At 42.2% G+C, this 25,066-nt stretch overlaps 1 protein-coding gene across 8 annotated transcripts in view; it reads right to left on the bottom strand.

Moving 5' to 3' along the window:
* SMCHD1 (structural maintenance of chromosomes flexible hinge domain containing 1) overlaps positions 1-25,066 on the bottom strand; it is a 140,008-nt gene that overhangs the window by 103,733 nt on the left and 11,209 nt on the right. For all 8 annotated transcript variants that reach the window (XR_014790144.1, XR_014790145.1, XM_084849781.1 and 5 more), the window contains exons 2-3: positions 687-762; positions 129-290 (exon numbers count right to left, since the gene is read on the bottom strand). Coding sequence is in view for 6 of the 8 variants with exons in the window: in XM_084849781.1 (XP_084705907.1) it covers positions 129-290; positions 687-762 (238 nt within the window). In the remaining 2 variants the exon portion in view is untranslated. The remainder of the gene's footprint in view (positions 1-128; positions 291-686; positions 763-25,066) is intronic.

The following is a 25,066-nucleotide window of genomic DNA, read 5'->3' as shown; positions in this document are numbered from 1 at the left end:
TTATTCTGGAAGCTAACTTAAAAACTAACTTCATTTAATCACAAAGCATTTGTCTTAAACTCAAATACAATGCACTGATTTACTACGTGTCATACACTTTTTGGTCAAAATATATCTGAAATACTTACGCAGAGGATTTTGCCCTTCACTAGCATAGTATTCATACATTCCACTTTTCACAAGCGTGTCATAATGTGGAAGGAAATCAATACGCTCCTGTGTTGCTGAGGGGAGTGATTGATCAACTGACTGCAGCAAATAAAAAGTCATCTTGTCTTTAACCATTTCACCTATAAGATATATATAGAACTTTAAATAAGGGAATCAACTTCATTATCCATAGTAACTTTCTAAAATGTAGACAATTTAGTTTCCAATGTAAATAAATCATATATTGCTTTTACCTTAAGATCTGCAAATAAAAGCTACCTTAGGGCGCAATCTTATGGCCGCTAGACAGCGCCTAGATGGCCATAGGATTGTTCGGTTTTCGGAAACTGCTTCCCTGCCCCCTCCCTCGCCGCCTGTTAGAACCAAGGTAGGCAACCTGGTGCCCTCCAGATGTTTGGACTACAATTCCCATAAGCCCAGACAGCATGACCAATGTTCAGGGATTGTGGGAATTGTAATCCAAAAAGTCTGGGGACACCGGGTTGCCTATCCCTGTGTTAGAGAAACATACTTACCAAAGTTTTCATTTGTGATCTCTTTTCTATTAGTTGTTGTGATAATAAATTTTTCTTCAGAGGAAATGCCAAATACCTAAAAGTGCAAGTTAAATATTAATATACAAAGGAAAGGGGTGGGGAGATAATACAGAGATTAGGATAAAACTATTCAAGAACATTATGTTCTGCTCAATCAGACTAAAGGTTTCTCTTGTTCAGCATCCAGTTTCCCACAGTGGCCAACCAGATGTTTGTAGAAAGCTCACAAGCACGGCATGAAGGCAATAGTACTCCCTCATTGAATATTTAACAACTAGTCTTCACCAACATACTACCTTTGAACTTGGAGGCTCTGTTCAGTTATCATAGCTAAGAGAACTGAAAGACCTTTCATCCATTAATTACTCTAATCCCCTTTCAAAGTCATCTAAGCCGGTGGTCATCTCCACATAGTGAAGAACTGAATTCTATATATTGGGTTGGATCCAATGCCACACTCGTGTGGGTGGCTGAGGCCCACCAACAGTGGTGTGCATGGCCCCTACCACTGGTGGCTGCGATGTAGTACTTCTGGGGTAAATTGCAGAAATGAACAGAAACACTCATTTCTGGAAGGGGCATGACCTGGGCCGCATTGGATCCTACCGTCTAATTACATGGTGTACAAAAAAAGGTTGCTTAACTGAGCTTCTTCGAATGGTCATTTGTGCAGTCCCACATATGGGTACTGCAGCTGTGCAGAACTCTGTCTGGGAAACGTCTAAAGCTGGCTAGAGTTTTGGTAGGTGCTCCACTCTCACCCTCCATGCATATGCTCAAGGCAGCATGATTCCTGCTTTCCTATGCAGTTCAATTTCTAAACACCACAGTAATTATATAAAGGAAATGAGAATGGAAACAGATGTACAATGGCACCTGCAGTGGGGTAGGAGGATGAATTGTGTGACTGCACAGATAGATGACTGTTCAAAGAACCACAGTTTCAGGTAAGCACTCTATCTTTCTTCCTTGTTGTCTCTGTGTAGTACCACATATTGGTAGAAAAGAAAGCCAGAGTGGACAAAAATCAACGTTTTTTAAAAAAAAATTAAAACATGGACTTTCTAAATTTAAATCAGATTTTCTGATGTTTTAAAAAAAATAATCAAAACTCTACTTGTTTTTTAAAAAACGCTACAATTAAATCTAATCACAAACATGCTAAAACTACTTACAGTCTCATAAAAATTGATTAGTGGCTCCGTCACACTCACGCTTTTAATTACATACCAATTAAACATGAGCATTCATTTCAGTTTTTCATGCATCTCATGAAAATGTCCCTGTCCAGCCTACCAGCTCTTGCTTCTTGAAAGTTCTGGGCTTTCAGTTTCTGTTTCTCTGACTAAAGGTCATATGTGCAAAAACATGTGACCTTTAGATAGAATTGTTCTTGTTTTATGCTTATGTGGTGGTACAGCAGAACTATGCCCGTGAAATACAGAGAGACAACACAGGAACAAAAACGATGGCCAGAGTCTGTGGAGAGCTCATACCCTGTTGGTATGCATAAGTTTAAGTTTGCTGATTGAAGGAGTTTGCTTATTGTTGTGTGAAACCCGATACATCATTAGAAGATGAGTCCTCTTGTGAAGGTGCCTGATTCTGAGGTAATTTGCACACCTCACAGTATTCATGTTTTAGGCAGCCAATGATTCTGGACTTTAGAGTGGTCACTGGGTAAAATGTGGACTGTCCAGAAACAATGGGAACACAGAGCTTGTGAGTAATCAAGCCAGAGATATTATTTTGGAAGGAAAAGAGTTTTTTCCCCCCCTTGGAAGCGTAAAAGAGAAGACCAGCTGAAGAAGACGATGAGAAAAGGAGCATCCTGATAGGAGGAGATGTTCACTTCTACACTGGGGACTAAAAGTGTGTCTCTGCCTGGCCACCAGGAACCACAGAGGCAGAGTGGACAATAAAGAAAAAAGAGAACACATTGTAACACAGATACAACTTCAAATTCCTTTATTCCCCACACATTTGCCACACACGAACTTTCATGACTTCTGGGCGTAAGAGAAACCCTACCTGGGAATATTTTGAAGAAATTCCTTCCCTAAGCAAAAAAGAAAACATGTCAAGTATAAGCAGTGCCAGAAGGAGATGCAAGGCTCAGTTGTAAGAATGAAGCATCATAATGAGATCTGCTTATTGGGAGAAAATGATGTAGCGAAAATGTGGATATGCCTGAAGAACAACCTGGATCAGCTGGTTAGTAAATTAAATAATTTACCTTTTACTACTAGTGTGACTTAACAAGTAAATTCCCAAGCTGTTTGTTATGCTGGATATTACTAGGGGGGGAAAAGTTTACCTTAGCTAAGATCATCCTCATGGTTTTAGTTTGGTACCTAGATTTAGAATCTATCACCCAGGTTTACAGTACAGAAAGATACAGTAAGAGAAATCTAGAGTTGCCAGTTGCCACTGGATGACATTTTCCTACTTTATATAACAAACTACATGCCCCTTATTTTGGAACATCATGGCAGACCATAATGGTTATGCCATAAATCTATTCCCTATTTTACTTCAGCGTAACTCAGCTTCCCTAGGCAATCCCATTTTACACTTGTTTTCTCAAAAAACCAAGGACCAGTTGGGATAATCCAACTAAGTATTAGTCACAACAAAGCCCACTGATATCAATGGGCTTTATTCTGACGAATGGGGCTAGTCATACCAACCGTGAACTGGATTGTCCTGAGTGAGTTCAATGGGACTTTGTCATTCTTCGCTTTTTTGGTAATTTGGAAACAGATCTGCTGCATCTGTGCTAAATGTAAATGATTAACCTAATAACAGAATGAGAAGAACTGAGAAGAATGAGTCTGACTATTACTTTCTACTTAAAATCATTTGTGCTTCAGGATCTTTCTTAAGCACAAGAGGCTTTGACTGTATCTGCAACTTCTTCAGAATCATTCTCTGTTGGTACTTTGAGCAACAGTGCTGAAAATAAAGTATCGGTAGCAAGCAAAAGATTGCAATCATCCAGTAAAACCACCACCATGGATAGGCTTGTAGTAAGGACCAGCAAGTCACCATAGATGAAAAGATTCATCGATTCATTTATGCTACAAATTCTCCTTTTTGCATTGTTAATGATAAACACCACTTCACTGATATGATTGATTCCTTGCGACCAGGCTACACTCCAGCTGGTAGAGCATAAATTATGGAATGTTGCTAGATACAGTGTATGGGAAGGAACTTGAACAGCATGCAAGAAATACTGAGGGGAAATTTGGCAGTCTTTGATGGGTGGAGCAATATACGTAATGATCCAATAATATGTGTCTGTGTGACAACAGAAGGTGGGGTTGCATATCTTTCAAAAACAATAAATACATCAGAAAATGCCCACATAGAATATTTAAAAGAAGAGGCAGCATGTACACAGTTTTGTCACAGTCAATGCTGCAAACATAGCAAAGATGAGAAGATACTTAGAAGGAGAAACAGAAGGAAACTCTTTAATAACATATGGCTGCAGTGCTCATTTAATGCATCTTTTAGCAACAGACTTAAATACTCCAGGAATAAAAGAAAGTGTTGTTGAAGTCGTAAAATACTTCCATAACAATCATTTTCTTCAGCTTCACTGAAAGAAAGCAGGAGGATCCAAACTCTCTCAAGGTGTTCGATAGAATTCTGAGGTTGACTGTTCTGAACAATGTGTAAAGAACAAATGTGTGAAGAAAACCATAATAAACTAGATGGAAGCAACTCATCCAAAGTATCTAACACTGGATTAAAGACTAAGAAAGCGATATGCCCAGTATACTGAAGCCTATATCCAAAGTCTTAGACATACTTCAGACTGTTGCTGCATTGCTGATATTGTTGAAATTTGGAAGGCACTTCAAAAAACACTGAAGAAAGTAAAACATAAGCAGAAAGTTAAATTGCAGGCAATAAAGAAGCAGATGCATCAAGCACTAACTCCACCTCATTTTCTTGCAAACATTTTCAACCTTAGATATAAAGGTAGATGTCGAACATCTGAAGATGATGTTGCCATGGCATGGGCATCTCAAAACCACTCCTCTGTTATGCCAGTCATAATAAATTTCAGGGCTGGAGAACTATTTAAACATTACTTGTCTGTTAGAGTTAATAACATGTGAAGATTAAAACAATAGTTTAAGGAGGTCATCAGTTGGCAACGCAGGAGACTGCACCAAATGCAATGTGAAACCTTTATGTTTAATAAGTACTATTGTGATTGTGTGTGATTTAGTTCTTACCATTCCTATTGTACAGCTGCTGCATCTGCAGCTTGACACAGTTCGTTGTTTTTTCGGTCAGTCGCTTCCGACTCTTCGTGACTTCATGGACCAGCCCATGCCACAGCTTCCTGTCGGCTGTCGCCATCTCCAGCTCCCCCAAGGTCGAGTCCGTCACCTCCAGAAGATCATCCATCCATCTTGCCCTTAGTTGGCCTCTCTTCCTTTTGCCTTCCACTTTCCCTAGCATCAGCATCTTCTCCAGGGTATCCTGTCTTCTCATGATGTGGCCAAAGTACTTCAGTTTTGCCGTTAAGATCATTCCCTCAAGTGAGCAGTCTGGCTTGATTTCCTGGAGTATGGACTAGTTTGATCTTCTTGCAGTCCAAGGCACTCTCAGAATTTTCCTCCAGCATCACAGTTCAAAAGCATCTATCTTCCCTTGCTCAGCCTTCCTTATGGTCCAGCTCTCGCAGCCATAGGTTACTACGGAGAATACCATTGCTTGAACTATGCGGACCTTTGTCGTCAGTGTGATATCTCTGCTCTTCACTATTTTATCAAGATTTGTCATTGCTGTCCTCCCAAAAAGTAAACGTCTTCTGATTTCCTGGCTGCAGTCAGCGTCTGCAGTAATCTTTGCGCCTAGAAAGACAAAGTCTATCACTGCCTCCACGTTTTCTCCCTCTATTTGCCAGTTATCAATCAAGCTGGTTGCCATAATCTTGGTTTTTTTGAGGTTTAACTGCAACCCAGCTTTTGCACTTTCTTCTTTCACCTTTGTCATGAGGTTCCTCAGCTCCTCCTTGCTTTCAGCCATCAAAGTCGTATCATCTGCATATCGGAGATTGTTAATGTTTCTTCCAGTGATTTTAACTCCAGCCTTGGCTTCATCAAGCCCAGCACGTCGCATGATGTGTTCTGCGTACAGGTTGAATAGGTAGGGTGAGAGTATACAACCCTGCCGTACTCCTTTCCCAATCTTAAACCGGTCCATTGTTCCGTGGTCTGTTCTTACCGTTGCTACTTGGTCATTATACAGATTCCTCAGGAGGCAGACAAGATGACTTGGTATCCCCAGCCCACCAAGAACTTGCCACAATTTGTTATGATCCACACAGTCAAAGGCTTTAGAATAGCCAATAAAACAGAAATAGATGTTTTTCTGAAACTCCCTGGCTTTCTCCATTATCCAGCGGATATTGGCAATTTGGTCTCTAATTCTTCTGCCTTTTCTAAACCCAGCTTGTACATCTGGCAATTCTCGTTCCATGAATTGCTGGAGTCTACCTTGCAAGATCTTGGGCATTACCTTACTGGCATATGAAATAAGTGCCACTGTTCGATAGTTTGAACATTCTTTGGTGCTTCCCTTTTTTGGTATGGGGATATAAGTTGATCTTTTCCTGTCTGTTGGACATTCTTGTGTTTTCCAAATTTGCTGGCACATGGCATGCATCACCTTGACAGCATCATCTTGCAAGATTTTAAACAGTTCAGCTGGGATACCATCATCTCCTGCTGCCTTGTTATTAGCAATGCTTCTTAAGGTCCATTCAACCTCCCTCTTCAGGTTGTCTGGCTCTAGCTCACTGACCACACCGTCAAATCTATCCCCAATATTATTATCCTTCCTATACAGATCTTCTGTATATTCTTGCCACCTTTTCTTGATCTCTTCTGCTTCTGTTAGGTCCTTGCCATCTTGGTTTTTGATCATACCCATTTTTGCCTGGAATTTACCTCCGATGTTTCTAATTTTCTGGAAGAGGTCTCTTGTCCTTCCTATTCTATTCTCTTCTTCTACTTCCGCGCATTGCTTGTTTAAAAATAATTCCTTCTCTCTTCTGGCTAACCTCTGGAATTTTGCATTTAATTGGGCATATCTCCCCCTATCACTGTTGCCTTTTGCTTTCCTTCTTTCTTGGGCTGCTTCCAGTGTCTCAGCAGACAGCCATCTTGCCTTCTTGGTTTTCTTTTTCTTTGGGACGTTTTTTGTTGCCGCCTCCTGAACAATGTTGCGAACTTCTGTCCATAGTTCTTCCGGGACCCTATCTACTAAATCTAGTCCCTTAAATTTATTCTTCACCTCCACTGCATATTCATGAGGAATATTCGTGAGCTCATATCTAACTGATCTGTGGGTCTTCCCTATTCTCTTTAGTCTGATTCTAAATTGTGCAGTAAGAACTTCGTGATCTGAACTACAATCAGCTCCAGGTCTTGTATTTACCAACTGCATAGATGTCTGCCACCTTTGGCTACAAAGGATGTAGTCAATCTCATTTCGGTGTCGACCGTCTGGTGAAGTCCATGTATAAAGTCATCTCTTAGCTTATTGGAAGAGAGTGTTTGTTATGCACAGTGAGTTGTCTTGGCAAAATTCTATCAGTCTATGTCCTGCTTCATTTTGTTCTCCCAGACCATGCTTGCCTGTAATTCCAGGTGTCGTTTGACTACCCACCTTAGCATTCCAGTCTCCTGTAATGAAAATAACATCTTTGTTTGGCGTACTATCCAGTAGGTGCTGCAGATCCTCATAGAACTGATCTACTTCTGCTTCTTCAGCATCTGTGGTTGGGGAGTATATTTGGATCACTGTGATGTTAAATGGCTTACCCTGAATTCGAATTGAGATCATTCTGTCATTTCTTTGGATTGTATCCAAGCACTGCTTTAGCCACTTTATTATTAATTATGAAGGCTACTCCATTTCTTCTGTGGTCCTCTTATCCACAGTAGTAGATCTGGTGGTCATTTGATGTGAAGTCCATTCCAGTCCATTTCAGTTCACTGACACCCAAAATGTCTATATTTAATCTTGACATCTCCCCAATAACCACATCCAATTTGCCCTGGCTCATAGATCTTACATTCCAGGTTCCTATGGTGTGTTGATCTTTAGAGAATCGGATTCATCGTTCACCACCAGCACCATCAGCTGCTAGCTGTCCTTTCGGCTTTGAGCTAGCTGCGTCATCACATCTGGGGCTAGTTGAACTTATCCTCTGTTCCTTCCCAGTAGCATTTTGACCATCTTCCGACCTGGGAGTCCCATCTTCCGATGGTATACCGACATATCTCTGGTTGTACTGATCCATTTAATTTTCATGGCAAGAATACTGAGGTGGGTTGCCGTTTCCTTCCCCAGGGATCGTATTTAGTCTGATCTGTCTGCCATGACCTTCCCGTCTTGGGTGTCCCTTCACCGTTTAGCTCATGACATCATTGAGGTGCTCAAGCTCCAGCACCACGACAAGGTAACGATCTCCTTTGCTGGAGGCTTGACACAGTACAATTCCCTAAATTAAAGAGTATGATGTACTATTCCCTAAATTATTAAAAATCAAGTTATCTAAAAATGTACACACAGTACACCCTCCTTTCTTGTAAAATGCTTTATTGCGTTGCCTATTAACATGTTTTGTAATCAGATTTGCACCATTGTTTAAGGATATCTGAACAACTATAAGTGGCAAACTTAATTTAAATCAGGGTTTTCTCTAGATGATTTAAATCAATACACCCTCTAGCAACCTTACTAGAGATGGGTCAGGTAGTAAGAAGCCAGAGAACCTAGCTCTTCCAAAGGAGGCAGCCATCCTGACCCTCACATCATCAGTAGTGGTGGATAAATGTAGAGGGCTGGAACCAAGTAGCAGCATGGCAGAGGACCACCACCTCAACACCATGGAGGAAAGCTGTAGACAATGCAGCAGCCCTGGTGGAGTGATCTCTGACAGCTTCTAGACTAGGAGTTCTGCCAGCTGGTAACAGGACTGTTGAAGATACCCAAGGAGAGAAGTGCTGGGTAGAAACTGGAGGAAGTCATGGGCTTTTGCCTGAAGTTCCCAGAAGAGCAAAGCATAAAGATGTATGTGACCCCATTCCTCTCTGCTTCTTCACATAACAGATGGTGGCCATATTACTGATTATCACTGAACTATCTTGTTGTGAATGGAGTAGTAGAAGGTGTGAAATGCCTTTATCACTGCCAACAGTTCCAGGGCACTGATATGGAGTTTGCTCTCTCTGCAGAAGACTATGGAACATTGATGTGGAGATCTCTGCGATGGACTCAACCCCACACTGGGATGTATCCAACATCATCGTCAATGATGGTACCAGTGGATCCCCTTGAGCAGGTTGGGAGGGTCTGTCCACTACCTTACTTATGGCATTTATATCCCACCCTTTTTCCCCCTTGCAAAGAACCCAAGGCGGCTTACATTCTCCTCCTCCTCCTCCTCCATTTTTTCCTAACAACAACCACCCTGTTAAGTAGGTTGGGTTGAGAGTCTGTGACTGGCCAGTGAGCTTCCATGGCTGAGTGGGGACTAGAACCCGGATCTCCCAGCTCCCAGTCCAACACTCTCACCACTACACCACACTGGCTCGCAAGTGATCAACCTTAATAATGAAATAATTTTTGGATAAGGCAGTGTTGTAATAGTCTCATGTGAATCACTTCCAGTGGAGTAACTGCTATGGTTGCAGCCATGAAACCCAAAAGTCACTGTATGAAATGTGCCTTTGAGCAGAGGTAACAGTGGCAGTCAACTGGATGATCATTCCTCCCCTCCCCTCAGGCAAAAATGCTCGGTCAGCAAGTTGCTCAGTGGCACTAGACACAACTTTCCCTTATTTACTCATACACACAACTCCTCGAGGAGGTGAAGCATGATGAAGAGGTGGTTGAGGAGCAGCTGGCATGATAGAAAGATGTTGATTTGGACATAGGTGGAGAAAGGCAGCAATGGCAGGCATACATTTTGTAAAGCCCCTCAGGACTGTGGCAAAGCCAACAGGATGACCTAAACTTGAAGCAATGGTTAGATGTTTTTGTGGAAATAGGTGTCTTTGAAAATCAATGGATGCAACCAATCTCCCCATTGCAGCAAAGGGAGAATATTGGAGAGCATCGCCATCCTGAGCTTCCTGGGCCTGCTTAAGTGTTAAAACCCCAAAGGTCTAGGATAGGGGAGAAACTCGTGTCTTTCTTGAGCATGGCGACGCATGTTGATTGGAACCATAGTGCTCTGGAACTGATGGGCACTGGCTCTGCTGTCCCATTTTGGAGCAATGAAAGTATGGGTTGATGTTGTGACAGAGTGTGTCCAAAGGAAGAGAGGCAAACTCTACTGCATAACCAACCCAGACAATGGTAAGAATCCAATGGTTTGTGGCAATGCACCTGCTAAGTCCTAGAGGCAAATACTGAATGCAGGCTGAGAAGGGTCTCAGATTACGACAGTCCAGTCAAATACAACATTCAGAAGGGTTCAACCCCTTACATCAGTTTGATGATCTAGCCTTTGCCACTGAGAAGGTCTTTTTTCCTGAGTATGAAGACATCCAACAAGACCTTTGCAAGAATAGAGATCTGGATGCAGCACAGCCAGAGGAAGACATTTGTCAACAGCAAGACTGGTTAAAAGTTGTTTGATGTCCTGTGCTGTTGTCTGGAGCTTTTGCATTGCTAAAAAAACCCCTTGCTGTCAAAGGGAAAATCTTCAATGTGATTCTTGGCCCACTGAGTGAATGCCATGGCCACAATGCGGCGTAAGCACCTAAGTGCTATAGCAGCTGCCAAAGATTTTGAGCTGCAATCAGCTATGTGTTTAGAGGTGTCCATTTACTGCTCAGCCAAAGATAATGCTTCAAGGAGAAATACCTGTGCAGGCTCAAATTACACATCTAGTAAATGCTCCAAAAATGAAGAAGTCTTCTCCCAGAACAAATGTCGATAGTGTAACATACACATTTGATAGTATGCCACCTAGAGAGGTAATGAAGCTGTAGAATAGATGTTCAAGCACATATATTATCCAATCCTGTCCTCCTTTTTCAGTGGGTGTCAGAGTTGATAAAAATCAACAATTAAAAAAAATTGAAAACTGGATTTTTAAAATTTAAATCAGATTTCAAAATTTTCTTAAACAATTAGTAAAAAAAGAGTCTAGGTCAAGGGTATTATCATGAATAGTAATTATACAACTTCTAATTATATTCTATGAATATGTTAACAGCAGTTTATGGAGATGGAAGATAACCTGTTCAGTCCTATTCTGCACTGCAGCTGGTGTACAGAAGTACATGCGCGCGCTTTCTCTCTCTCTCTCTCTCTCTCTCTCTCTCTCTCGGCCTTGCCTCTCTCTAGGTGCAAAGATATAAAAGGTCAACAAATAGAGAATTTGGGGAGATGGAGTAGGTCTGAACAAGGAGAGGAGTCTGGATATAAATGCAAGGGATAGGGGAGGGGAACAGAAAGTGAAACCAAAAGTGACGGAACATATTCATGCAGTCCTGACTCTTGAGGAAACTTCTGGTGGATGTATCCTCCACTATATACCTATCTTCTAAGAAAACCTACATCTCTGAATTAAGGTTATGTATTAAGGTTATATTAAACAATTATGTACTTCTACTAAAAATGGTAATTAAACAGAATCTTCCTCACTAGTGATTTAAAGTGTGATGTAAATAATTAAAACGGAGCTCTTCAGAGAAGCGATTTAAATCATGATCTAAATCAATTTGATTTAAATTAAATCAATCCTGGTGGGTGTATTGTATGTATGTTGAATTGACTTTGGTGATGATGAGGGAGAGGGCCTTCATGGTGGCCACACCCAGGCTGTGGAAATCCCTGCTCAGAGAGGTTAGGTTTGCTCCCTCTCTGTTGTCCTTCTGCCAACTAGCAATTTATTACTGATGAAAAAACTACTTTCCCATGATGAAAATTTCCTGCTGAGGTAAGCTATGGGATGCTTTACTTATCTTGCAATAACACAGCTTCCAACAGTCTTATTTATTGGTGGCCACGTTAAAATATTTGTTACAATCTGGAGCTTTTAACACTAACATGGTTATTAAAGTATTTTTTAGTTTCTGGAGAACTTCTTGACAATCCACTGTCCACAATACTTTGTTTGGTCTTTCTTTTATTGTGAGCTCATGCATAGGAGCAGCTATACCTCCAAGCCATAAAATTAATCTACAGTAATAACCCATTATTCCCAAGGAAGATCTAACTTCTTTCTTATTACTAGGTGGAACCTGAGGTGTTCCTGCTTCCTCTCAGTGAGAATTCTCCTTCTCTAAGGCCTATCTCACCCCAGCAGGAAACACCTTCTCACACACACACTTGGTTTCACTGTCACCAGGACTTTTAGGCTCAAGTCCAACTCTTTTTACTCTGTCTTCGAAGTTGAGGACGCACAGACTTTTATTCTATAACTTGTACTGTTTCCCTTTATTACTTTAACTCTTACATGGCCAAGAGCAGGTGTAGAATTTTATAAACAAATAAAACTTTATTAAAGTCAATCAATTAATTAATTAATGGCTTTATCAATATATAATCTCTCATACACACCAGCTAGATCACACTCTCAAGTCACCACAGACCCCTTTCTCTCTCTGTCCTAAAAATCCTATCTGTGATCTAAACCATTTGACATCAAATCCCTATCTCTGTCTGTCTCACTTAAGCACAGCACACTGTTTATATAGCACAGACACTCTACCCCCTCTCACTCATTCAGCCAATCAACACACATATACAAATTCACCATTTATCTTGTCACTCATCTCTCTCATACACCAGAGATACTCACACTAAACACAGAGATATAACAGGAATACATAACCATAACTACAGGTTCATTATATACATACATGTAACATCACAGAACCCAGGTATGAATTCCTTACACTCTGTTCCATAATGGTATAATTTTTCCATTCCCAACTTTATGACTCAAATACACCACCTCCGACAACTTAAACTGGCATTTAGATAGCCTAATGATCATTCCCACTTTCTGAATGGCATGTAAATCTGACTCTAAATGGACCAAATGTGCCTCTATATTGTCACCAAAGATGCCTATGTCATCTATACAAGCAACTGCATAAGACCCCAACCCATTTGATAAGTTATTAATCAGCCTTTGGAAGAAAGATTAATACCTCAGTCCAAATGATAACACATTAAATTTGTACAAACCATCAGGGGTAACAAATGCTGATTTGGACTTAGTCTCCTGAGCTAAGATCATCTGCCAAAAACCTTTGTATAAATCAATGGTAAATACCACTTTTGCAGATCCCAGCACCTTGAGTACATATTCCATCCTAGGCATAGAAAATGAGTCAGGTGTTCTTATAGCATTCAGTTTTCTATAATCAACACTAAACCTCATTGAGCCATTTGCCTTTGGTACCTACACCACAGGTAGAGACCATGGAATAATAGAACACTGCATTACCACTAAGTCCAGCATATCTTTTATTTCTCTCCTTAGAACTTAGTCAACACCCTCCCGTTGACTCTATAAAAAGTGTTCCTAACACAAGGATGATCACTGGTATCTATTTTATGTACAGCCAAATTGGTTATACCAGGCTTAGAAGAAAATAATTCCTTAAATTGCTTTAAGAATGACATTACTTTGTCCTTTTCCTGAATAGAAATAACATCAGACCATTTTTATCTGGTCTAAATTGCAATTCTTATTACAATGTTCCAACACATCCACAATTTCTTCATCCTCTGCCTCTTCCACCCTTATTATTAATTCTTCTCTATTAAAATATGGTTTTAATATATTTACATGGACCACTTTACATCTCCTTGGTTCTCTTTTCTTAGCCACAGCATAAGTAACTCTATCTGTTCTGTCCAACCACAAAAGGACCTTCCTAGGCTGCCTTTACTTTATTGCCAAGTAAGGGCAGAAATACCATAACTTTATCCCCCCCCCCCCCAGTCAAACTCCCTTAAACATGCTGACTTGTTATACCAGTGTTTCTGCTTCTTTTGGGCTACTAATATGTTATTTTGAACCTCTTTAATAATTTCCTTTATCTTTTCACATATACTGAAAACATAATCTACCACATATGTTTTATTCTCTACAAGCTTATCTGCCGATTCTCTTTAATTAAATCTAGAGGTCCCCTTACTCTCCTTCCCAAACACTAATTTGAATGGGGACAACCCACTAGACTCTTGAGGCACCTCCCAAAAAGCGAACAGCAAATATGACAGTTTTTATCAAGGCTGGACTAATTTAAATCAAGGTGAATTAAGTTGATTACAATCACTGATATAAATCAAATATCCCACTGAAACATTTTCATATATTTTCTGAACAATGGTCCAAATCTAACCACTACACCATGTTAATTTACAACTAAACTCAGTACACCATTTTATCCTTACAGCCAGGCTTCGCATTTCTTTGTCTGAATGTATATAGTTTGCATGACTTCCTTTTTACCTACAGAGGGAATCTCTTTAAAACATATCCATATAAGATCTTTCTTATTACCAGTACCCTTTACAGTTTGAGGTTGACAGCACAATTCTATACATGTCTTCTCAGAAATAAGTTCCACTGAGTTCAGTGGGGCTTGCTCCCAGGTAAGTGGGTACAGGATTGCAGCCTTAGCATGAAAATATCGGAAGATGCACACTGTACATTTTTGTCTTCTCATTTTCTTTCCAGAGTTGTTCCTTTCTGATTTGCCTCAGCACAGCCTTGCAAAGTAGCAAGCAAAAACAAAATGCCCATGAGTAAAAGCTCAAAGCAACCTGTACACCACAGGTTAGGAAAGATAATACCAAGCCCAAGAAGTCCCTAGCACAGTTAACAAACTGTGTCAAGGAAGCCATTAAATGAAAGAGGGCTTCCTTCAGAAAATGGAAGTCTTGCCCAAATGAGGAAAACAAAAGGGAGCACAAGCTTGCACAAAGGCAATGCAAGCAGACAATGAGAGATGCAAAAACGCATTTTGAGGAGTGTATTGCCAACAACATCAAGGCCAACAACAAAGAATTCTTTAAATATATGACAAGCAGGAAACCAGCTAGGGAGATAGTTGGACTGCTGGATGACAACAGAGTTAAAGGAATACTAAAGGAGGATAAGGAGATCGCAGAGAAGCTGAATAAATTCTTCTAATCTGTCCTCAATGCAGAAGATATAGGACTGATACCTGTGTCCGAGCTGATATTTTCAGGAAGGAGGCCTGAGCAACTGAGGCAAACATGAAGGAAGTTCTCAAACTTATTCACAAATTGAAAGAAAATAAATCACTGGGCCCAGATGGTATCCAACCCAGAGTTCTTAAAGAACTTAAATATGAAATTGCTGATCTTCTAAAAAGAAGAAGAAGAAGAAGAAAAAAAAAGCAACATCTCCCTAAGATCAGCCTGTGTACTAGAGGACTGGAAGATGGTCAATGTAACACCAATCTTTAAAAAGAATGTAGGGGGGATCCAGGAAATTACAGGCTGGTTAGCTTAATGTCTCTCCTGGGTAAATTGGTTGAAAGCATAATTAAAGATAAAATTAGTAAACATACAGAAGGACAAGCCCTGCTGAAAAGAATCAACATGGCTTCCGCAAAGGTAAGTCTTGTCTCTTAGAGTTCTCTGAGAGTGTCAGTAAACATGTAGACAGGGGTGATCTGGTAGACACTGTTGACTTGCACTTCCAAAAGGCTTTTAACAAAGTCCCTCGCCAAAGACTCCTGAGCAAATTTAGCAGTCATGGAATAAGAGGGCAGGTCCTCTTATACAGCCGAGAGTAGGAATAAATGGTAAATTCTCCCAACAGTGGAGTCCCACAGGGATCTGTATTGGGACCAATGCGTTACAATTTATTCATAAATGATCTGGAATTAGGAGTGAGCAGTGAGGTGGCGAAGTTTGCCAATGACACCAAATTATCTGGGTGGTTAAAACAAAACGGGATTGTGAGGAACTCCAAAAGGATCTCTCCAAACTGAGAATATGGGTGTCTAAATGACAAATGTGGTTCAATGTAAGCAAGTGTAAAGTGATGCATGTTGGGGCAAAAAATCCCAACTTCAAGTATAACCTGATGGGGTCCAAGCTAGTGGTGATAGACCAGGAAAGAGATTTTGGGACTGTGGTAGACAGCTTGATAAAAATGTCAACCCAATGTGCGGCTGCTATAAAAAAAGGCAAACTCCATGTTAGGCATAATTAGGAAAAGAAATGAGAATAAAACTGCCTATATCATACTGCCAGTATATATATCTATGGTGCAACCGCACCTAGAATACTGTGTATAGTTCTGGTCACCGCACCTAAAAAACAGTATTGTAGAGCTGGGAAAAAGTGCAAAGAAGGGCAACTAAAATGATCAACGGGCTGGAGAAACTCTCCTATGATGGAAGGTTACAACAGCTGGGTCGTTTAGCTTTGGAAAAAGGTGAGTAAGTGGATACATGATAGAGGTGTACAAAATTAAACATGGTGTGGATAGGGAGACATTTTTCTTTCTGTCTCATAATACTAGATCCTGGGGTCATTCCATGAAGCAGATTGGTGAGAGATTCAGGACAGATAAAAGTAATTCAAACTATAGTCAAACTATGAAATCTGCTACCACAAGACATAATGATGGCCACCAATTTGGCTGGCTTTAAAAGGGTTAGACAAATTCCTGGAGAAAGCTATCAATAGCTACTATGCTACCTCCAGTATCAGAGGCAGTAAGCCTATCTACACCATTTGCTGGGGAACATGGGTGGGCGCTGTTGCATGCATGTCCTGCCTGTAGGTTTCCTGTTGACAGCTGGTCAGCCACTATGTGAACAGAATGCTGGACTAGATGGACCCCTGCTGTAATCCCGCATGATTCTTCTTATGTTCTTAAAGCAAGGTCTGATAGCTACTGGGCTGAAAAATCCAATTTTTCAAAATGGTTAATTTTTTTAAATGGTTAATTTTTTAATTTTTAGGATTTATTTTAAGCCTCTTTTAATCTACTGTGCTATATTGTCTTTATATCTTAACTAACTCCTCTGCCTTGCTTGGTCTAATTCCACAACTACATAAGCACAGAACTATCCTATCTAGCCTGTGTCTTTGTACATGTGACTCTACTCAGAGAAACTGAAAGTCCAGAACTTTCAAGAAGCAAGACCTGGTGGTTAGGGTGGACAGAGCCATTTTCATTTGATGAAAAACTGAAATGAATGCTGATGTTTGCTTTGTAGGTAACTTCACTTTTATGAAACTGTAAGTGTAGCTTTAGCACATTTATGATGGGATCTAATCATAACTACGTTGTTTTTATAAGAGATAAATTTATTTATTTATTTATTTAATTTCTATACCACCCAATAGCTGAAGCTCTCTGGGCGGTTCACAAAAACTAAAACCAAACACATAATAAAACAATTTAAAATATATAGAACATTAAAACCACAATATAACAATACAACCACAATAAAATCTAGCTGCAGTGCAGGAGTTTAAAATACAGATTTAAAACAGCAAAGATAAAAATTTAGAAAGCTAAAATGCCTGGGAAAATAAAAAGGTCTTCACCTGGCGCCGAAAGGAGTACAATGTAGGCGCCAGGCGAACCTCACTAGGGAGCTCATTCCAGAGCCGGGGTGCCACAACAGAAAAAGCCCTCCTCCTAGTAGCTACCCGCCTCACTTCCTTTGGCAGGGGCTCATGGAGAAGGGCCGCTGATGATGATCTTAAGGTCCGGGCAGGCACATATGGGAGGAGGCGATCCTTCAGGTAACCTGGCCCCAAGCCGTTAAGGGCTTTGAATGTTAACACCAGCACTTTGAATCGGGCCCGGAAATGGACTGGTAGCCAGTGCAGCTGGAAAAGTACGGGCATAATATGAGCTCGCAGGTCAGTCCCTGCGATCTTGCTGACCTACTTTGGACCAGCTGAAGTTTCCGGACCGTTTTCAAAGGCAGCCCCACGTATAACGCATTGCAGTAATCCAGACGAGAAGTTATCAGAGCATGGATAACTGTAGCTAGGCTATCTCTGTCCAGATAAGGGCATAGTTGGTATACCAGCCTAAGCTGATAAAAAGTGCTCCGTGCCACTGAGTTCACCTGTGCCTCAAGTGACAGTTCTGGATCCATGAGCACCCCCAAACTACGAACCTGATCCTTTAGGGGGAGTGCAACCCCTTCCAGAACATGTTGAATATCACCTAGCTGGGCAGACAAACCACCCACTAACGGTACCTCCGTCTTGTCTGGATTTTCAGTTTATTGGCCCTCATCCAGTCCATTACCGTGCCCAGGCACTGATTCAGAACAGCCACTGCCTCACCTGGTTTTGATGAAAAAGAGAGGTAGAGCTGGGTGTCATCCGCATATTGATGGCACCTCAGCCCACACCTCCGGATAACCTCCCCCAGCGGTTTCATGTAGATGTTAAACAGCATGGGGGATAAAATAGAGCCCTGTGGAACCCCATGGCACAATTGCCATGGCACAGAGCAATAATCCCCCAGCACCACCTTCTGGAATCGGCCATCCAAGTAGGAGCGGAACCACTGTAAAGCAGTGCCTCCAACTCCCAACCCAGACAACCTATCCAGAAGGATACCATGGTCGATGGTATCGAAAGCCGCTGAGAGGTCCAGAAGAATCAACAGGGTCGCACTCCCCCTGTCCCTCTCCCGGCAGAGGTCATCCCACAGGGCGACCAAGGCAGTTTCCGTTCCAAAACCAGGCCTGAAGCCCGATTGAAATGGATCTAGATAATCCGTTTCATTCAACAGTGCCTGGAGCTGTCCTACAACCACCCGCTCAAGCACCTTGCCCAGGAAGGGGATGTTGGCCACTGGCCTATAATTGTTAACATCCTCTGGGTCCAGGTTAGGCTTTTTCAGGAGTGGTCTAATTACCGCCTCTTTTAAAGCGGCAGGCACCACTCCCTCTCTCAAGGAGGAATTTACAACCTCCTGGACCCAGCCGGACAACCCCTTCTTGTTTGATTTAATAAGCCATGAAGGGCAAGGGTCAAGCACACAAGTGGTCGATCGGACTTGGACAAGCACCTTGTCCGCATCCTCAGGCCTCAGTAACTGAAACTCATCCGATAAAACTGGACCAGACGGTGCTCTGAACACCTCTACCAAGGGAACTGCATTAATGGTGGTGTCCAATTCATGACAAATCTGAGCGATTTTATCCTCAAAGTGCCGCGCAAACTTGTCACAGCCTGCTACCGAGGGTTCCACCATCTCTCTCCCTGGCCCAGAATGTAACAGGCCACGAACCACTCGGAAAAGCTCCGCTGGACGACACTGAGAAGATGCAATGCTGGTGGAAAAGAACTGTCTCTTTGCTACCCTCACCGCCACAGAGTAGGCTCGATAGTGGGCTCTTACCTGTGTTCGGTCAGACTCAGCACGGGTTTTGCTCCACCTGCGTTCTAGCTGTCTCCCCTCTTGCTTCATTGCCCTCAGCTCAGGTGTATACCAAGGAGCTGGCCGGGCTCTGCTCAGAGGGAGAGGGCGCTTGGGCACGATCGTGTCAACCGTCCGAGTCATCTCTGCATTCCACAGTGACCTGGGCTTCGACAGGAGCATCAGCCATACCAGCAGGAAAATCCCCCAGAGCCCTCTGGAATCCATCGGAATCCATTAATCTCTGGGGGTGGACCATTTTAATAGGTCCCCCACCCTTGCAGAGGGGAAAGGCCGCCAGAAGTCTAAACCTCAGCAGGAAGTGATCTGACCATGACAAAGGGACAGATGTTAATTCCTCCACTTTCAGATCACCATCCTCCTGCCCAGTCGAGAAAACCAGATCAAGCGTGTGTCCTGTTATATGCGTTGGGTCAATAACATGTTGGGACAGCCCCATGGTTGTCATGGTGGCCATGAAGTCCTGAGCCGCCCCGGATACAGCGGCCTCGGCATGGAAGTTGAGATCCCCCAGGACCATCATCCTAGGGGTCCTCAACACCAAGTCCGAGACCACCTCCGTCAGCTCAGGCAGGGAGTCTGATGGGCAGCGGGGTGGGCGGTACACCAACAGAATCCCTAATCTGTCCCGGGTACCCAACACAAGGTACAAACACTCAAGATCTGCACTCGAATGAGCAGGAAGCCTGGAGAGGGAGATTGAATTCCTATAGACCACGGCAACCCCCCCTCCCCGACCCTCAAGTCGGTGTTGGTGCTGCACCGAGTACCCAGGAGGGCACAGCTGGGAGAGAAATATAAATAGTATCTTATTTGTTTTAAATTAAAAACCAATTTAAATAAAAACTGCCAATTTTTAAAAAATCAATTTTTATCCATCTTGTTTTTATCCCAGTCATTAAATTTCAAGTCCATTTAAATTTTAATCATTCCTTTTAAGGTACCATTGAATTTCTCCATGAGCCCATTAGTCATCTTCAGTGATGCCTTGTGACTTGACTTCAAGATCTTCTGTACCAATAGATGAAATTAGAGATCATATCTCCCAGTTAAGGACACACAAACTGCCTGGGCCTCATCTAATTTTACCAGAAACCTCAAAGGCTAATATATTATAGTAGACTCCTAGGTTGGTTATTCTTTTTATACACATAACAAAAATGGGTAGATTACCACTGAAACAATTCTGATTTTTAAGAAAGGAGCTAATCAGATCCCAATAATAACAGGCCAATTAGTCTTCTGTCAATTACTGACGGATTATATGTATAATTCTTATAGTATCAATGGAAATGCAAGCTGAATCTGTAGATATTCCAGGAATGAAACAGTCTGGATTCCGACGAGGAGAACCTCTATAGATCATTGTGCATCTGTCTGTCTGTCTATCTATCTTACATCCCACCTTTCTTCCATAGTGGAACTCAAGGTGACTACATGTGGTTCCCAGGTGGTCTCCCCTCTAAGCACTGACCAAACCTGCTTAGCTTCAGCAAGGTAGATGTCTTATGTGCCTTCAGACCATGCTTGGGAGCATGCCTACTTTTCACTAATTTGGTGGAGAACTATTCTAAATCTTCCAGGACATGATTTTACATATACAGTCAGGGCCAGAAATATTGGAACAAGGATAACTGTTTTGGCAGTTGGCCTCTGCACACCACCACATTGAAGTTGAAAAGAAACACACCCAGATGGGAGCGAAGTCAGGACTTTCAGCTGTAATTCAAGGGGTTTGACAAAAGTGGGGCACTAACCATTCAGGAAGGACAGCCAGTGGCCTACACACACACCCATCGTTGGTGGCTCATAAGTAATGGAACAAACCAACATCATTTCAAACTTAAGGATCGCCTTTAATACCGGGATGAAAATCCTTTGCAGCCAATGACTGCCTGAAGTCTGGAACCCATGGACATGACCAAATGATGAGTTTCCTCCCTCAACATGCTTTGCCAGGCCTTTACTGCAGCTGCCTTCAGCTGCTGCTTGTTCATGGGTCTTTCTGCCTTCAGTCTTGTCTTCAGTAAGTGAAACGCATGCTCTATTGGATGGAGATCAGGTGACTGACTTGGCCATTGAAGAACATCCCACTTCTTTGCCTTGAGAAACTCTTGGGTAGCTTTTGCTGTATGTTTTGGGTCATGATCCATCTGCAATATGATGCGGCGTCCTATCAGTTTGGCAGCATTCGGCTGAATCTGAGCAGAAAGTATAGCCCTATACACTTCAGAACTCATCCTGCTGCTTTTATCAGCAGTCAGGTCATCAATAAACACCAGTGACCCGGCTCCATTGGCAGCCATACATGCCCATGCCATAATACTGCCTCCACCATGTTTGACAGATGATGTGGTATGCTTTGGATCATGAGCTGTTCCTTTCCTTCTCCGTACTTTTCTCTTCCCATCATTCCAGTACAAGTTAATCTTGGTTTCATCAGTCCAAAGAATCTTATTCCAGAACTAGGCGGGCTTTTTTAGGTGTTTGCTGGCAAAGGCTAATCTGGCCTTTCTGTTCTTGAGCATTACCAGTGGTTTGCACCTTGTTGTGAAGCCTCTGTATTTACATTCGTAAAGCCGTCTCTTGACTGTAGATGTTGACAAGGACATGCCTGCTTGATACGCAAGAGTGTTCTTGACCTGGCTACATGTTGTGAATCTTCACTATGAGCAGAATTCTGCGGTCATCCACTTTAGTTGTCTTCCGTGGTCTGCCAGGCCTTTTGCTGTTGCTGAGGTTGTCAGTTAATTCCTTCTTTTTCAGGATGTTCCAAACTGTTGTATTGGCCACTCCCACTGTTTTTGCTATCTCTCTGATGGGTTTATTTTGTTTCCTCAGTCTAATGATGGCCTCCTTCACTCGCATGGACACCTCTTTGGACCTCATGTTGGGAGTTACCAACATGCTACCAAATGCAAGTATAACAATCAGACCCACCTCCAGGCCTTTTATCTGCTTGATTGGTCATGGGGTACCCAGGAAACAGGCCACACCTGGCCATGCAGCTGCCTGTCAGCCATTCATTCCATTACTTAGGAGCCACCAACAATGGGTGTGTGTGTATGCCACTGGCTGTCCTTCCTGAATGGTTAGTGCCCCACTTTTGTCAAACCCCTTGAATTACAGTTGAAAATCCTGACTTTGCTCCCATCTGGGTGTGTTTCCTTTCAACTTCAATGTGGTGGTGTATAGAGGCCAACTGCCAAAACAGTTATCCTTGTTCTAATATTTCTGACCCTGACTGTAGCTTTCATAGATCTTAAATTTGCATTTGACTCATTTCTAGGGAAAGACTTTGGATACGCTGTCTGAAAACTCAACTGATCATAGAGTTTTCTCTTTATTTAAGAGGTCTTTATTTGAACACTACAAATAGAGTATGCTATGGTACACAGGGCATGTTATCCAGCCCTATTTCAATAACAAAAGAGGCTCAGCAATCGGTGTATCAATATAGGAAGTGGGTTGGGCCATACACACACAGCCTTCCTACTTGCCACCCCTGCCCCAATACACACATAGCTTTTCCCACACTCCTCAAGACATTCACGCACTCTCTTCCCCACACCCCATCTGAATATGCCTTGATGGGGAAGTTTAAACCTCTCTGTGTAGTGAGATCCCATGCACCTCCCCCATGGCCCAGCTAATTGGTGCTGGAAAAAGCATTATCCAGCACCAATCAGCTGACCGGGAAGGTACTCAGGGATGACTCTCCACATATTATGTCTTCCCCATTTAAATCCTGCTCTATACAGATAGTGAAACAACTGTTTGGAAGGCTGGATGGAGTGCAATTTACAGCGGTGAGAAAAAGTTTGTGAACCCCTCAGGATTGTTACATATTTCCAAACTAAAATGTTATTAGATCTTAATGTAACCCCATAATCCTACATAAAAAAAAATAGATAACGTGGGTAAACAAATGACACACAAACATAAAGCTTTTTCAACATTTATTTGCCCACAACTGATTCAATGTTCAACATCCATGTGTGAAAAAGTATATGAACCTTTAGATTCAGTACCTGGTGGCACCCCTTAAAGCAGGAATGACTTCAAGTAAACATTTCCTGTAACTATTGGTCAGTCTCTCACATCATTTTTGAGCAATTTTGGCCCATTCCTCCTTACAGAACTGCTTCAACTCAGTGACATTTGAGGGCTTCCTTGCATGAACAGCTCACTTCAGGCCCTGCCACAACATTTTGATGGAGCTTACATCCAGACTGTGACTGGGCCATTCTAAAACATGGAATTTCTTCTTCCGCAACCATTCTTTTGTAGTTCTGCTTGTATGTTTAGGATTATCGTCTTGTTGCATGATCCACTTTCAGTTCAGCTTCAGCTCACGGACGGATGGCTCCCTCCTCTAGAATCTTCTGATACACTGCAGAATTCATGGTTGTGTCAATGATGGCAAGGCGTCCAGGTCCTGAGACAGCAAAGCAGTTGCAAACCATCACATTCCCACCACCATGCTTGATGGTTGGGATGAAGTTCTTCTTTATGAACTCAAGTGTTTGTTTTCGCCAAACATAATGATTCTCATTAAGGCCATAAAGTTCTGCCTTTGACTCGTCTGTCCAGAGAACACTGTTCCACATAGGTGATCCATTGGGGATCACCTACGTGATCTTTAGTGAACTTCAGACAGGCAGCAACATTTGTTTTAGAAAGCAGTGGTTTCCTCCTGGCCATCCTCCCATGAACTCCATTTTTGTTCAGTCTTTTTCTGATCGTTGAGTTAGGAACGCTCACATTAACCAAGGAGAGAATGGCCTGCAGATCCTTCGATGTTACTCGGGGTTCTTTTTTACTTCCTGGATGATGCACCGGCTTGTTCTTGGAGAGATTTTGGTAAGACGAGTGCTCCTGGGTAAAGTGACTGTGGTCTTGAACCTTCTCCATTTGTAGACTATCTGTCTGACAGTGGATTGGTGGAGCCCCAGATCCTTAGAAATGGTTTGGTAACTTTTTCTAGACTAATGAGCAGCAATAACTGCTTTTCTGAGGTCCTCAGAGATTACTTTTGATCGTGGCATGACTTGTTTCCACACAACCGTATGGGGAAGACCAAACTCAAATTTCTGATCTTTTTATAAGGCGGGGCCTCCCAAACGCACCCCTGAAGATCTACCTATTTAAACACTTGATTCTAATTATTCCCTTTGATTGAGCTGATGCAACCAGGGGTTCACTTACTTTTGCACATACCCTGACTCTTAAGTACTCATTGTTTGCCTAATTTATACGTTGTTTTATTTCACAAGGCACATAATTGGTTAATATAATATAAATCCTATTGGATATTTATAAAAGGACTGTTTTTGATTCACAAAGGCTATCATGATAAAACTATGGAATTTCTGTAATTATCATTAAGGTTCACAAACTTTTTCTCACCACTGTAAATGGGGAGGGTCGTGTGCAGGCTCCCCTCTTCCATAACTATGCTCAAAACAGCTGTGGGCTTAAATGTTGTGGTGGTGATGGGGAATCATAGAATACTAGGGTTGGAAGGGGCCTACAAGGCCATCGAGTCCAACCCCCTGCTCAATGCAGGAATACAAGTCAGAGCATCCCTGACAAATGGCTGTCCAGCCTCGTCTTGAAGGCCTCCAGTGTGGGAGAGCCCACCACCTCCCCAGGTAATTGGTTCCATTGTCGTATTGCTCTAACAGCCAGGAAGTTTTTCCTGATGTTCAGCTGGAATCTGGCTTCCTGTCACTTGAGCCCATTATTCCGTGTCCTGCACTCTGGGATGATCAAGAAGAGATCCTGGCCTTCTTCTCTGTGACAACCTTTCAAGTACTTGAAGAGTGCTATCATATCTCCCCTCTGTCTTCTCTTCTCAAGGCTAAACATGCCCAGTTCTTTCAGTCTCTCT

Source organism: Heloderma suspectum, chromosome 4, assembly GCF_057233095.1.
Source record: "Heloderma suspectum isolate Gila_16-S chromosome 4, 16-S_ref, whole genome shotgun sequence".
NCBI classification, from domain to species: domain Eukaryota; kingdom Metazoa; phylum Chordata; class Lepidosauria; order Squamata; family Helodermatidae; genus Heloderma; species Heloderma suspectum.
The sequence above is the reverse complement of the archived record's forward strand: the minus strand, read 5'-3'. Positions and strand labels throughout refer to the sequence as shown.